Source organism: Gorilla gorilla, chromosome 12, assembly GCF_029281585.2.
Source record: "Gorilla gorilla gorilla isolate KB3781 chromosome 12, NHGRI_mGorGor1-v2.1_pri, whole genome shotgun sequence".
In the NCBI taxonomy this organism is placed as follows: domain Eukaryota; kingdom Metazoa; phylum Chordata; class Mammalia; order Primates; family Hominidae; genus Gorilla; species Gorilla gorilla.
In genome coordinates this window covers 34,137,308-34,152,692 of record NC_073236.2, presented here as the reverse complement: position 1 = coordinate 34,152,692, position 15,385 = coordinate 34,137,308, and the positions used below count along the sequence as shown (strand labels likewise).

Below are 15,385 nucleotides of genomic sequence, written 5' to 3'. Positions count from 1 at the left end.
GAGGCGGAGGCAGAGGAGGAGGAAGCCGGAAGTGCATCGGCCCCGGGTCTGTCCGGGCGTTGCGGGATTGGGGCCTGGGAACGCTCGGCCCCCGGCAGCCGAGAAGCCCGTGACTGGGCTGAGCAGCACCATCCCAGCCCTGGGGCCTGCTGACTGGTGAGGAACAATGGGCGGCGTGGGGAGGGTCTTTTCTGCGCACAGGTCGCACACCAAACCGCCGGTCCCAGATCACGGGTCCCCGATCCCCGCTTCCCAGCCCGGTCCTCCGCCCTCGGCATCCTCTGGCCGAGACCCTGACTCCGGGTCTTTGCTCTAGCTGTAGCCGATCCCCAATCCCTCCGCCCCCCACTCGAGTCTGCCCAGACCCCATCTGGCCCCTGGCCCTCTCCGGTTGTCGTCCCGCAGTCCCATTCCGGAGTCTCCTGTCTCCGCCCCCCGAATTCCCGCAGCCCTCCCCGTCTCCGTCAGCCCCGGGTCCCACCCCCCTATCCTCTGGTGTCAACCCTGACAGCCCAGTCCCGGCTTCACCTGCAGCGAACCCGGAGCGTTGCTATCCTCCACCGGACTGTCAGGCTCTGCGCGCCCCGCGGAGGTCGGCGGCGACCAGCAGCGACTGCGGAGCGACGGCGGGCGGCCCCGGGCATGTACGCCCCCGGAGGCGCAGGGCTGCCCGGCGGGCGCCGGCGGAGGAGCCCGGGAGGCAGCGCTCTGCCCAAGCAGCCGGAGCGTAGCCTGGCCTCGGCCCTGCCTGGCGCCCTGTCTATCACGGCGCTGTGCACTGCTCTCGCCGAGCCCGCCTGGTTGCACATCCACGGAGGCACCTGTTCGCGCCAGGAGCTGGGGGTCTCCGACGTGTTGGGCTATGTGCACCCGGACCTGCTGAAAGGTGAGGGTGCTGCGCGCTGGCCCTTAAAGCCTCGGTGGGGGACAGAATGTGTTCTGGCTGAAGCAGAGATAGCCAGGGACCAGACACTTGGTTGAAGGAAACGGCCCCATAACTGCCTGGTGTTCATGCCCACCAGGTGGCTCTGTTTGGGGTCCGGCCCCTCATTAATTCTGATGTTATTCAGCTAAGCACCTACTCCTCACAGCCATGTTAATCTGGACTGCTGCTATTTTAGGATTCTGCTGGAGGAAGGACGCTGTGTATCGAGAAAAGATAAGGGTGCTAGGTATCACAGTTAGCTGGCCTCTTCTAAGGAGCCTGTGAAATATGGAAAAGCTTCTTTGGGGCAGACTGATTAATGGAGAAAAAGGAACTTTTAATATGACTAGGTTTTAAAAGATATCTTAGAGTTCTATGGTAATCGGATGCGTATTAGAGAAGAAGGGAATCTGTGGCATTTTAGGTAATCGGAAGACCGTTCCATTGCCACCCGCAGTACAACAGTTGGAATGTGGCTCTTGGAACCATTATAGGTGTGCCTGACAGAGGCAAGGTTGCTTTGTTCATCATCATGCTTTCCGGCCAGATAGACAGCAGACGATGGGAGGGTCCTATGGGCCCCATAGTTTATCCTGCCCAGTCTTGTCTCCAGTAAAAATTGTGAAGTGTGAGGACAGGACTGGACTGTATCACTTGCTTTTTACCCTAACAATGATCAATGTACCCCAAACAGTCCTTAGTAACAGCATAGTTCATCAACCCCAAGGTCTTTTGAGCCATCTTGAAGGTCTTATATCCTCTCTGTGCTATCCTCTCTGTGCTATTCCCTGGCTGTGATGCATTCCAGATGTTTACTGCACCGCCTATCAGAAGCACTTCCTGTTAGATATCTGCGTGTTACCTCCTGAAGAATTCAGGCACTGGGATTTGGTGAAAAGGTCCAAGTTCCCCGCTGTGCATCGGACCATACTCTGCTTCTGCAGGTCTAGGCTGAAAAGCCTCATCCTTGTGGCCAAATGTTGCCTTTCTCTGAGTGTTGTCTTACTGTTTTGCATCTCTCTTGAGTTTTAGAAGCTGTAGGGTGATTTTGTAGAAGGTTGGGGACAACTGGTTGTTTCCAGATTTCACCTTAATGATACTCTTTGCTGGGTTGGCTCATTAAAGCCAAAGTTATGCACACGACAGAGGCCTTATATGCAGCCTTTTCTCTGTCATGTTGCTAATGGCACAAAGAGCATTAAGCTTGAGTGAGTCTTGGTGGTTTTTCTTTTAGCACATTGCCCTGTACTTGCTTTCTTTGAAGCACACATACCACCTTCCCACCACTAGATCCATCAGATCTAGAAAGCTAGATCTCCGAAATCTAGCACTGCATGGGGTGTGCTTAGCTGTGGCTCAGAAAAATGAAGGATCTCCCCAAGGCTACCCACTTTAGGGTGGCAGAGCTGGGACTACCCCACCTCTGTTGATGCCAATATAAAATGATGCCGTGTCATTTATGGTTTTTATCCTTTGTTTTACTTCAGCTGTCATAAGGAGCAATCTCATAATTATTTCACTTTGGTGTGTATCCTTGTCGAAGGCATGTTAAAAATAAAAGTAAATTTTTGAGCCGGGCATGGTGGCAGGCATCTGTAATCCCAGCTACTTGGGAGGCTGAAGCAGGAGAATCGCTTGAACTTGGGAGGCAGAGGTTGCAGTGAGCTGAGATCGCGCCATTGCGCTCCAGCCTGGGCAACAAGAGCGAAACTCCATCTCAAAAAAAAAAAAAAAAAAAAAAGAAAGGCCAGGAACTGGCTCACACTTCTGATCCCAGCACTTTGGGAGGCCGAGGCGGGTGGATTGCCTGAGGTGAAGAGTTGGAGACCAGCCTGGCTAACATGGTGAAAGAAACCCTGTCTCTACTAAAAATACAAAAATTAGCTGGGTGTGGTGGCACACGCCTGTAGTCCCAGATACTCTGAAGGCTGAGGCAGGAGAATCGCCTGAACCCAGGAAGTAGAGGAGTTGCAGTGAGCCCAAGATCACACCACTGCACTCCAGCCTGGGCAACAGAGCAGAGCAAGAGTCCATCTCAAAAAAAAAAAAAAAAGTAAATTCTTGGTGCACGTTCTTCTTTGTTCACATGTGTATTTACCCTTTCTAAGAAATTATTCGGGCCAGGCCAGGCATGGAGGCTCACACCTGTAATCCCAGTACTTTGGGAGGCCAAGGCGGATGGATCACCTGAGGTCAGGAGTTCAAGATCAGCCTGGCCAACATGGTGAAACCCCATCTCAACTAAAAATACAAAAATTAGCCAGGCCTAGTGGCTGGTGCCTCAACTACCCAGGAGGCTGAGGCAGGAGAATCGCTTGAACCTGGGAGGTGAGGTTGCAGTGAGCCCAGATCACACTACTGCACTCCAGCCTGGGCTACAGAGTGAGACTCCATCTCAAAAAGAAAAAAGAAAGAAATTATTCAGGCTCCGTTTTGTCTTTTGCAAAGCATGTTTTCTTAACCTTTACATTACATTTGCTCACATATTTAGAGACCTTAACCCGTGTATAGTTTCTACTTGCTTGCCTGTGGCCATCCCCTAAGAGCACTTTGTGCCCATTAATAGGAGAGTTGGCAGTGGTGCCTCATGAGCTATCACAGAAGAATCAGTAAGGAATCTGGAAGTCCTTGATTGCATCTTCTCTCCCTTTTCTTTGTACCTACTGGTTTTTTGGTACCCAGTGGGCCTTCAGACATGTAGTATCCTGTGTGACTGTGCTGATCCTCAGGGCCTAACAGATATCCTGACCTGAGAGCCTGGAGTATTCCACATCTCAAGAGGGAGCAGAGCTGTCAAGCACAGATGTGGTGCATATAGAGTTTTTTTTTTTTTTTTTAAATGAGACAGACTCTTGCTCTGTCACCCAGGCTGGAGTGCAGCGGCACCATCTCAGCTCACTTCAACCTCCGCCTCCCGGGTTCAAGCAATTCTCCTGTCTCAGCCTCACGAGTAGTTGGAATTACAGGTGCTCCACCATGCCCGGCTAATTTTTGTACTTTTCGTAGAGATGAGGTTTCACCTCGTTGACCAGGCTGATCTCAAACTCCTGACCTCAAGTGATCCACCCACCTTGGCTTCCTAAAGTGCTGAGATTACAGGCATGAGCCACTGCTCCTGGCCACATGTAGATACTTCCAGAGGGAGAACAGACCCTGCCAGGTCTCTGCCGGTGATGGGAGTCGGGCAGCCAGCAGGCCCTGGAGCAGCCTTACCATTTCTCAGCCCCTGCCTGAGTGCCACATTTTGACATTATGCTAAGCACACCCCATGCCTGCTTTTTTCCTCCTAAACAGCATCTTTATTTGGTAGGTACTGTTTCAGCCCCACTTCACAAAGGTCCCAGCTCAGGGAAGCTAGGTAGTTTGCTCAGCCAATCTGAGTGGACATTGACTCCAAAGTCCATAGTCTTACCGCAACACCTTAGTGAGCTCCGAGTTTATTTCCCATCAAAGCTGCCTGAGGCTTATCACTTTCCTATTCTAGTTGAGTTTTATCATAAGCCGAGCCAAAGCTGTGCTTTTTTCATAACTTCATCGCCTCAGTGTTGGGGCTTTAGTTGGTGATCCCAGGGCAAAGCCACTCTCCCATTGTCATTCACAAAGCTTCAGAGGCTTTAGCCAATGAAAGCTGGCTCCAAAGAACCCATCCTGGGCTGGGTGTGGTGGTTCACTCTTGTAATCTCAGCACTTTGGGAGGCTGAAGCAGGAGGCCAGCAGGATCACTTGAGTCCGGGAGTTCAAGGCTGCAGTGAACTATCGTCGTGCCTCTGCACTCCAGCCTGGGTGACAGAGTGAGACCCTTTCCTTAAAAAAAAAAAAAAAAAAAAAAAAAGACCTCATTCTGGGTTTTCTCCACTGCCCCTGCAAGCGGTGCCTGCTTCTCACACACCTCTCAACCTGGCCCTGGGTGGAGATAGACTCACACCTCTAGACCCCAGAAAGAGGGGCCGCAGATAGTCATTTCTTTTGAGCCTTTCTGCCTCTCAAGTGTGGCCACCAAAGGGCACTGGCAACAGCCCCAGGAAGCATCTTTGGAGAATGAGGAAGTTGGGGAGTAGAAGTCAGGTGAATCACAATTGACAGCAGCCACTGGAAGATCAAGGGCCTTCCAGGGAGAGCCTGTGTGCCTGATAGGTGGTGACTGGGGCAGCTGACACTGCCAGGTCCTGCGGGGCCTGTTGGTGTCTGTGGGATAACCTGGCTGGGCACTAGAGGGCTCTGTTAAGAGGCCTCTGTCACAGGCCTGTCTGGAAGCTACAAAGGTCACAGTGAGGAGACGCTGAGCAGGTTGCACAGATGCATAAAGAGGGATTGGGGCATTGGGGAAGTGTCTCTAATTCAGAGGGACTCCAGCAAGAAGGGAGGCGGGGTGGGACAGAAGTCCTTTTAAGCCCTTCTGCCTGCAGACTGTTTGGGTCAGGAGTGGTTAGAGCAATGGGCAGATAGACAGGAAGAGGCAGGACCTTCAAAACAAATCTAGCCTGGTGACTCACCAGTGACCTTGAGCAAAGTCAGTTCCATGGGATCCTATTACAGCTGCCTACTTCCCTGATGACTAGAGGGCACCGCCAAGCAGTGTTTACCAAAATCAACAGGCCAGAGCACAGCTGGAGGGTAGGAGGTGTTCTGTGTCTAGCCAGGGCATCGTGGACTACACCACTGGCTTGAATTTCAAGTTAGGGTCCTGCCTTGCATGCCATTTCTCTCTCGAATAAAATCCTACATACATAACCTTCAGGGGTTTTCTTTAGCAATCCCCTCATGGGAGCAGATGCTTGTTGCCGTCCCTGCTGTACCGATGTCTAGGAAGGGAGGAGAGAAAGACATTGAGATACTGACTCCAGAAGAGTCTCTGAGCTGGGCTCCAAGCCTGTCTAGGATAACTGCCTGTTCTTCCGGTGTGCTCTGAGACCCTCTGAGGAAAACCCACCTGTTACATGGGGCAGGCCCCTGGGGTATCTGTTAACGTTACCCAAAGGGAAGTTCATATTTGGTTTTCTCACTAACCCTGAGGGTTTACTCACAGCTTTGGAGTGGGGAAAGGCAGTTACATTGAAACAAAACCTGTTGGAGTTTTAGGTCAAAAGTCTCTTCTCTCTATCATATTGTCACACTTGTAGGGTAGGCCCTTAGTCTGGCTTTAGTAGGCTTTGGTCCACACGGGCTGACGTGTGGTCAAGGAAGTCTTGGTAGAAGAAGGAAAGGCATGCTGAGGTGACACACTGGCCCAGCTGAAACAGCCTCTGGTTAATAACAGCACAGGTGGCTGCTCTTTCATGGGCACGGTGTCAGCTGACCCAGCATGCCCTGGTGGTGGGTGGGGCAGATGTTATTGTTTTCATTGATAGATGAGAGAACAGAGGTCCAGCGCACTCAAGGGACTTGCTCAAAGTAACACAGTCTCTGCTAGAGCTAGGATGCAGCGCCAGGTCCCAAGCCTTCCTGGTGTCCTGACCACTTCCTAGAGCAGGCTCTGATGGTTGCAATGCTGCAGGAGCTGAGACACCATGCCTGGCAGGTTTTGCCCAATAATTCCCCATGTGAAGACTTAATGACCCAAACCTTTTTTGCTTCTTTGAGAGATTTCATTGCTTCAAGCTGTTCCTCTACTGAGCTTAGCAGCTGGCTCTGAGGATGGCTCCAACAGTATTCCTGTTAGCTTCTGACCCCTCATTCACGCACAACTCTTTAGGAATTGATTGATTATCTCCAGGGAAAAATACAGTGGCCAAGTCTGGTACTTAGTGATTCCGAGCAGCACAGTGTAGGGGAGCCTGATCATGGTTTGGAATCTAGCTCTGCAGCGTGTGGCCTGGAGGAAGCCACTTCACCTTCTGGAGCCCCCGACTCCTCATCTGAGCTGTGTGGTAAATCCCCCAGGGGGGCACTTCACCCATCTGTGTGCACAGGCTGTTCCAGGAGGGGTATACAAGGCCCCTCCAACAATATTTGCCTTTGGAGAGGAGCAGGTGGACATCCGCAAGGGGAGGGATGTCCTCTTGGAAGCTTTTTATCATGTGCATGTCTCCTTACTACTAAAACTCATGTATAATGAAACATAAGACAATAGGAATATATGTCATGGATGTACATTTTTAAGGATAATCAAATGAACATCCTTGTGCTCACCATCCAGCCAAAGAAACAATACAGGCTCCTTGAAGCCCGCACATATTACTTTTCTTACTCCAACTGCCTGGCCTCATCAGTAATGTGAGTGGAATCTGACACGGCCTGCTGCAGAGCGGCATGTGACCTCTGGCAGGTTATTCTTGGAAGCACTATAAGAACACTGCCCCATCCCTGCCGCATGCCACGTGGACCCCAAGAAGAACTCTCTTAGCTTTTAATAAGATTTAAAATAAAGCCAGGAGATAGCCCCTGTCTCCTAGAGCTTTTCTTTCAGTGAGGCCCCATGCACTATGGCTCTGCAGGGCTGGGTTCAGTGAAGGCTGGTCCCAGTTGCTGGCAGGGTTCACACACAGGCAGGCTTTCTGGCAGTAGACAGTTACCCAGGCTGGATGCTTGGGCCCAAAACAGATGGTCAGCAGACAAGAGATCATGACAGATAGCTCTGAGGGCTGCTTCGTGGGTGACCCAAAGCCAGACAGAGGTGTATGAACCTTGTCTGGGCCCAGCCAGCCTCTGCTGGGCGAACTCTGAGCCTGAGGCAGGGTATGCGTGCTCAATCCCAGAAGCCCAGGGCTTCTCTCTACCCAGAACCTGTGATGCTGGCATCTGTTGGGCTGAGTCAGCTTTGCTGGGTTTAGGTCCCCTCCCCAGGTTCCTGGACTTTCCCCCATCAGTCCACCTTCCTCTGAGGTCTGGAATCAGTGTTTCTTGAAGTGTGGGGCTTGGATCACCTGCATGGGGATTACCTGGGCTGCTTGTTAAAATCCAGATTCCTAGGCCCTGCTCCAGACCTAGAACTCAGACTCTCTGGGGACCTGGGAACACACTTTCAGCCAGTGCCACAGTGATTTGGGTATGCCCTAGAGATTGATGATCACACCCCACACCCTCTCAGCCTGAGATCAAGTTCAGGAAAGGACGCTATATAGCCTGAGTCTTGCCAGCCCTTTCCAAATTTTCCTAAATCACTTGGTGACCCATGGCCTAAATAAAAGAAGAACTTGCCAGTGGCTGTAACAGAAGAAGGAGAGGAAGTTAAGGCCCATTTCCTACTTTTTTTTTTTTTTTTGAGGTGGAGTCACTCTGTCACCAAGGCTGGAGTGCAGTGATGTGATCTTGGCTCACTGTAACCTCCACCTCCCAGGTTCAAGCAGTTCTCCTGTCTCAGCCTCCTGAGTAGCTGGGACTACAGGTGCGCGCCACCATACCTGGCTGATTTTTTAAATTTTTGGTAGAGACAGGGTTTCACCATATTGGTCAGGCTGGTCTCAAACTGCTGACCTCAGGCGATCCACCCAACCTCGGCCTCCCAAAGTGCTGGGATTACAGGTGTGAGCCACCATGCCCGACCCCATTTCTACTTTTTATGAAAGCTTAAAATACTTAATCATGGCCTGGTTTCTTTTTGGTTCAGCCTTTATTCTACCCTATGCTTCTGGGAGCTTTTGCAGTTTGCATAGTTATCAAAGGAGACAGACAGTATCATCTAGTGTTTTGTTTTTTGTTTTGTTTTGTTTTTTGTTTTTGAGATGGAGTCTCACTCTGTCACCAGGCTGGAGTGCAGTGACACGATGTCGGCTCACTGCAACCTCCGTCTCCAGGGTTCAAGCGATTCTCCTGCCTCAGCCTCCCGAGTAGCTGGGACTACAGGCGCATGCGATCACACCCAGCTAATTTTTGTATTTTTGGTAGAGTCGGGGTTTCACCATGTTGGCCAAGATGGTTTCGATCTTCTGACCTCGTGGTCTGCCTGCCTCGGCCTCCCAAAGTGCTGGGATTACAGGCGTGAGCTACCATGCCTGGCCAATATTTTGTTTTTTTAAGAGACAGGGTCTGTCTCGGTCATCCAGGCTGGAGTGCAGTGGTGTGATTATAGCTTACAGTAACTCCTGGGTGCAAGCAGTCCTCTTGCCTCAGCCTCCTAAGGAGCTAAGACTATAGGCATGCGCCACCATGCCCAGCTAATTTTTTTTTTTTCCTCAAAGAGACGGGGTCTCACTATGTTGCCCAGGCTGATCTCAAACTCTTGGCCTCGAGCAATCCTCCTGCCTCAGCCACCGAAAGTATTAATAACCATTTTAAGTGTTGAGTTCATTGATATTAAGCACATGCATCATGACTATCTGTTTCCAAAACTTTATCATCATTTCAAACTGAACCTCTGTGCACATTAAATGATAACTTTCTGTTCTCCCCTCTCCCTACCTGCTGGCAACCACCATTATATTTTCTGTCTCTATAAACTGATTATTCTAGGTATCTCATATGAGTAGAATTATAAAATATTTGTCCTCCATTTGGTTGATTTCACTTAGCATAGTATCTTCAAGTTCAACTTCTTTTTGGAACAAAAAGGGAATGAATGAGTGAGTAAATGGAGAATCAGCATTAATTGACCTGTATGGTCTTAGCCTCTCTGGCTGTCTCAGCTCCAAAGTCAGGCTTTTCCTGCCAGCTCAAAGTATCCTTTAGCAGAATGCATTAACATGCCAGGTTAATTGTCAGTGTCTTTAAAAATGGTTAGAAGGGCATGGCATACACAATGAAGTAGAATCCTGCACTTAGGCTAGTCTTGTTGGAAAGAGAAGGACTTGAGGTACAGGAGAGCAGTGGCCTTTGCTAATGTGGAATTTGTTCCAGCTCCCCTGCAGACCACCCAGGAGCAGGGGCTAAGACAGCGTTCTCCAGAACTGCCCTGGCTCCCAGGACTGTGGTGGAGGGGAATCAAACTCCTTCTAGGTGGGGACTTCCTGCACCAAGTGTTACTTGGGGCCCTGAAAATTTGGTTCTCCCCCTACAGATTTCTGCATGAATCCCCAGACAGTGCTGCTCCTGCGGGTCATCGCTGCCTTCTGTTTCCTGGGCATCCTGTGTAGTCTCTCCGCTTTCCTTCTGGATGTCTTTGGGCCCAAGCATCCCGCCCTGAAGATCACTCGTCGCTATGCCTTCGCCCATATCCTCACGGGTAAGCCGTGAGCCTGCTCACAGTGGGAGAGGAACTGCTACAGGGTGGGGGCATCCTGTCTGAGTTGCCTGTGGGGGCTCTGGTTTCTCTGAGCAGGCACCCTTCCAGGAGCTCATGTGCCAAGCTCTAGTCTTTCCCAGAGTGTCAGGGTGTCAGCAGCCTGCTCCAGTCTAGCTGCTAACTTGCCAGGATCACAAACCCACTCAGCCCAGCTGTAGAGGGGAAATGTTGCTAGAAATTCCACAAGGAAGCTCACAGCTCTCTAAAATGGCATTTGAAGCTCAGACCTGACATGAGTGAAGAAGGAACCAGGCAGTCTCCCGTGTCTCCCCTGGAGCTCCTGGTCAGATTCTCTCCTCTCCACCTTCCTGCTTCCCTACAGACCCGCCTTTTCTTGTATGTAGCTGCTGTCCTACCTCGTGCCTGCGCTGCTGTGCTGGTTTGAATTGTGGTGTGGCTACTCCAGCTCCCAAGCTGCATGACCCTATTTGCTCCTTAAGACAGATGGAATCTGACTGGCCTAGATCAGGTCAGACTGCTGTCCCCAACCTCAGGCCAGGAATCCCATGGCCAAGAGAGCTCCTCCTTGCAGAGTCTGGGGCCAGGCAGGTTCTCTGAGAATGGGGTTTGGGTAGAGAGGCTGTGATTGGGTCCTCAAGCATCCTAGCTGTGGAGTGCTCACTAATTCCCCTTCTGTGCTGTCCCTCTGTCCCCTAGTCCTGCAGTGTGCCACCGTCATTGGCTTTTCTTATTGGGCTTCTGAACTCATCCTGGCCCAGCAGCAGCAGCATAAGAAGTACCATGGATCCCAGGTCTATGTCACCTTCGCCGTTAGCTTCTACCTGGTGGCAGGAGCTGGTGGAGCCTCAATCCTGGCCACAGCAGCCAACCTCCTGCGCCACTACCCCACAGAGGAAGAGGAGCAGGCGCTGGAGCTGCTCTCAGAGATGGAGGAGAACGAGCCCTACCCGGCAGAATATGAGGTCATCAACCAGTTCCAGCCACCCCCTGCTTACACACCCTAATGCCAGCCCTGGGCTCTCTTCCTCGGCAGCCCCTCCCTCAACTCTGCAGCTACTCTCGCACCCAGAGGAGCTCCTTTCCCCAGCAGGCCTCACTGGTAGGATCCTGACCATCTTCTCCAAACCTTCCCCAGGAGAGACTCTGCCTTTAGGGTCATCCAAGTATGCCTGCTCTCAGAACCGGAGGTCCACTGGTTTTCTATAATGTACTCTTTCCCTCCTGCCACATCCTGCCCCCTTCACGTTCACGAGTCATTACCAGCCAGGGAAGGTCATCTAAGTTTCCTCCAGCATGGGCCATATCTTTGGGACCGAGACTTTCCTTGGAGAGCTGCTGAGAGTGGACAGTCCCAAAAAGAAGTGTCAAAGGGCCCAAGGGAAAGGGGACTGTGCCCTGCAGGCTCACTTCACAGGGATCAGTGTTTGCTCCACAGCTGTAGCTCTGGGCTGACGCCCCCCAGACCCCTTCCTTCTCGGAGTGACCCGCCCCCAGGCCACCTGCTCCGGGGAGTTCTGTGCACTTTACTCTTTGGACTTCTCTTCACGTGTGCCCTGGTTTTATGGGGAGAGGGAATCGCTGTTGGGAAGGCAGAGCAGTTGCAACCCTCTCTGCCCTTGCTTCATGTGGCTGGAGCCCAGGCAAGGAGAGCAGGAGCCAGCGTGAGACTGAGGCCCCCTGGTGCCTATCAAGGACCAGAGTGAAGGGGACTACATCTCCCAGCCCTTCACCTTTTAAATATGAGTGGTTTTAAAAGGAAAAAAACGAAACCAGGCAACAGCAACAATATTCTGTTTTTAAAATAGGGACAAGACTGTTGTCACTTTTTAGACATGTGTCCCATTCCTTTTGGCTCTGCAATATTTGGGGCTGTAGCTCCTTCCAAGCCCGTGGTAGTCCCTCCCCGAGTCTCTCCCAGTAGAATGCAGCCTCCCTTCCCTGGCCCCTTCCCTCTCAGTGACGGTGACTCCCTGGGGCCTTCTCGTGGAACCCAGAGGGGCTGAGGACTGTGGCCTGGCTGGCGGGCCAGCGTGGTGCTCCTCAGGACTGCAGCACTGAGATGGAAACTGGCCTCAGTTTAGGAACAGGGGCCACAACAGGGCAGGAACCCACCACCCTCCACATAGGAATACAACCAGTGGGGCCGCATCATGTGAGGCGTCAGACCCACACTGTCAGCCCAGCAGGCCGGGCTGTGTCCTTCAGACCCAGTGCTGCCCTAGACTCTGACTGGGGACTCCAGCCTGCCACGTGCCCTCTCCCCTCTTGAATGTACTCTGGTCTTGCAGTGTGCTGCTGGGACTTTCTTGCTCAGCCATCACTCTGGTCACCCTGTTTGCTCTGGGTCTGGCTGAATTTTCTGCCCTGAGATCTGGGCATAAAGTGGATGAAACTTGAAAGACCTTCAGTGTAGATCCAGATGGCCAACCTGTCCTTGTTAAGTTACTTGCTTCTTGGGAATCAGTGTCCATTGCTGAGCTGAAAAGGAAATGGATTCCAATCTCTTCCAACCTTTAAGGTGATAGATAGTTTGAGCAAGACTGGAGAATGGACAACACTATGAAGCTGTGGCTAGAAAAGGACTGTCATGTCCCATCCTTTGGCCAGATTGACTGGGGATGTCCGGACAGATGCCTGCGTGGGTGGTGAGGGCCACATCTGCACACGAGCCGGTGGCTGCTTGCAATTCACTGCTGTGATGCCAGAGTGTGTTCAAAGGTGACTCTCCTGCTCTTCTGGACTCTTCTCTCAGGCAAGAAAGGCTGCAGGCTGCCTGCTACGTGATGCCTGAGCACAAAGCCAAGGAACTGAACTAAGTCTTTCTGTTAAGTCCTGAGTTTGTCATTGGCGGGTTTACTTGTGGCCAGCTCTCTCTGCCCTTGGGTGTCTGAGCAGGCAGACCAGAAGACAAGGCACCGGACATGCATGCCAAAGGGACTGGTCATCTCCTGAGGACCTGTACATGACCCTGTGGACTGTTCCGCACGATCCGGAACCCACTTTTTATTCACTCCCCATGTCTCTGGCCTTCCTCTTCTTTCTCTTTCCCTCTGCCATCCTGACACTGATAGTTTGTCATATAAATTCCCCTGGTTGTGTTTTTTTTTTCTAGAAAAAAATTAAAAAGGAAAACAAAACCAAAAAAACCAGAAACCACGAATAAGAATGGAAATGACAATGGCTGCCTGTCATTTTTCTGTCACGATTTTCCTGATTTGGTTTGTTCCCTTTGTCTCAGAGAAGCAGGAGACGTTGATGAGGCTGTAATTTTTTTTCTTTTTCTTTTTTTTTGAGACAAGAGTCTCGCTCTGTCACCCAGGCTGGAGTGTAGTGGCATGATCTCAGCTCACTGCAACCTCTGCCTCCTGGGTTCAAGCGATTATCCTGCCTCAGCCTCCTGAGTAGCTGGGATTACAGGCATGCGCCACTATGCCCAGATAATTTTTTTGTATTTTTAGTAGAGACAGGGTTTCACCATGTTGGCCAGGCTGGTCTGGAACTCCTAACCTCAGGTTATCCACCCACCTTGGCCTCCCAAAGTGCTGGGATTACAGGCATGAACCACTGTGGCTGGCCAAAGATGTAATTTAAAATAGAAGGGACTTGGCATGGGCCAGCTCCGTGCATGGCATTTTCACCCCCAGAGCTTCCTAATCCTGTTTTCACAAAGGAAGTTTCTAGGTCTTTCTAGAACAGCTAGAAATAGTAGCTGACTCCCGCCCAAGGCCCAGCCTTCAAACCCTGAGCTCTTCAGGCTGTGTCCTCTGGTGAGCTATAGAGGAGAACGTGGCTCCTAAACTCTAGCCATCCTGTGGGAGGAAATAGACTTCTTTGGGCTGTGGCTTGCAGAACAAACTACACTTTTTTTCCCTCTATTGTTTAAATTTTATTTAATAATTTGTGTGTTTTTCTGTCTTTATTTTCTGTATTTCACGTTTTCCTTCACTCCCTAGAAACTGCACTTTCTTTGAAACCATAGGCAATGAATCTTACTAGGAGAGGCATGGGGATAGAGACAGTTCTGGGAGTGTGACCTGTAAGCCTCCTGTAGGGCAGTGCCAGGCCTTGATTGCCCACGTTCTCTCCGTTCCTTCTTCCTTCATACATTTGATCACACAGCCTACACCCAGACCCGAGTGTGCATCACGGTAAAAGAGCTGAGGGCTCTCTTCAGGGAGCAGCCCATTTAGGTCTCTTTTGTTGTTGTTAGGGAGAATACACATCTTTCTTGGAAGCTGGGAGTGTGTTCTCATTTCATGTCCATTCAGACAAAGCACCATTAGGCACCATGAAATATACAGTGACGGACAGGACCCTGTCTGCAAGGATTTTATGTCCTTAGTTCAGGAGATGGACTTGTCCACAGAAAGGCAGAGTGAAGTGGGCGGCCGGCTCGGAAAAGTCCTGTGCCCAGAAGGGAGCCAGTTCTAATCTGAGTGATAATGAAAGGCTTCCTGGAGGACGCAGCTTGAGCCACACTTGATGTGGGAGTGAACTGGGGTAGGGACACTCCTGCTGAGAGAATGGCAAGAGCAAAAGCACACTGGTGGCCAGGACGTGGTAAGAACCGAGGTTAGAAAGGTGAGGGGTGCTCATTTAAGGCACTAACAGCAGAAGGAGCCCAGGAAGGATTTTCAGAAGGGAAGGGAGGGATGCAGCCTTATTTTAATGACTGGTGACAGTAGGAAGGGTTCTGCCTGGCCTTAAGTGAGGGTGTTGAAAGTGGGAGACAGGACCTGCCAAAGGGGAAGAGGGCGGTCACAGTCAATCCCAGGGCCCAGTGTCTCAGCCAGGTGCTGGAGTTGGGAATGCGGGAGCCCCAGTCTCTGCCCACCTGTCACATGGCAGCTGGAAGGTGGCATCAACTGCACAGGCGAAGAGGGGCCCGCACACGAGAAGCCATGGGATGTGAAGGGCCGCAAGGAGAGGACCCTGGGACACAGGAAGAGGTGGTGCATCTGGGGCAGGGCGGCTTTCCCAAGATGACTAGAGAATCTTCAGCTGGCATCTTGCCTGAAATATCCACGCTCTCAGCCACTACACTAATGGAACACAGATGCTGTGGGGAGACAGAAGGGAACTGAAACTTCATGCCCCCGTTTTCAAATAGCCTGCAATTTTACCTCTTCCTCTGCATTTTTTGGGGGGAGTGACATTTTAATGGGAGGCAGGAGGTTTGTGGAGAAGAGAAAATGTTTTTTTGTGGGGGTGGGTAGAGACAGAGTCTCACCATGTTGCCCAGGCTGGTCTCAAACTACTAGCTTCAGGCAATCCTTCTGCCTCCCTTCCCAAAGGGTTGGGATTACAGGCGTGAGCCACTGCACCGAGCCTGAAAATGTCGT

The 15,385-nt window shown here is 51.3% G+C and overlaps 1 protein-coding gene across 2 annotated transcripts; it reads left to right on the top strand.

Annotated features, from left to right (window-relative positions):
• Positions 1 to 22: 22 nt before the first annotated feature.
• On the top strand, positions 23 to 13,209 carry TMEM127 (transmembrane protein 127). 2 transcript variants are annotated; one of them, XM_004031419.5, is made up of 4 exons: positions 23 to 156; positions 535 to 886; positions 9,858 to 10,022; positions 10,740 to 13,209. In XM_004031419.5, exons 2-4 carry the CDS (start codon positions 643 to 645, stop codon positions 11,045 to 11,047), a joined length of 717 nt encoding a protein of 238 aa, XP_004031467.3. In that variant the 5' UTR covers positions 23 to 156; positions 535 to 642; the 3' UTR covers positions 11,048 to 13,209. The 2 variants fall into 2 exon arrangements, with proteins under 2 accessions (XP_004031467.3, XP_018876342.2); XM_019020797.4 differs by having other exon boundaries at positions 512 to 886.
• The last annotated feature ends 2,176 nt before the right edge of the window (positions 13,210 to 15,385 follow it).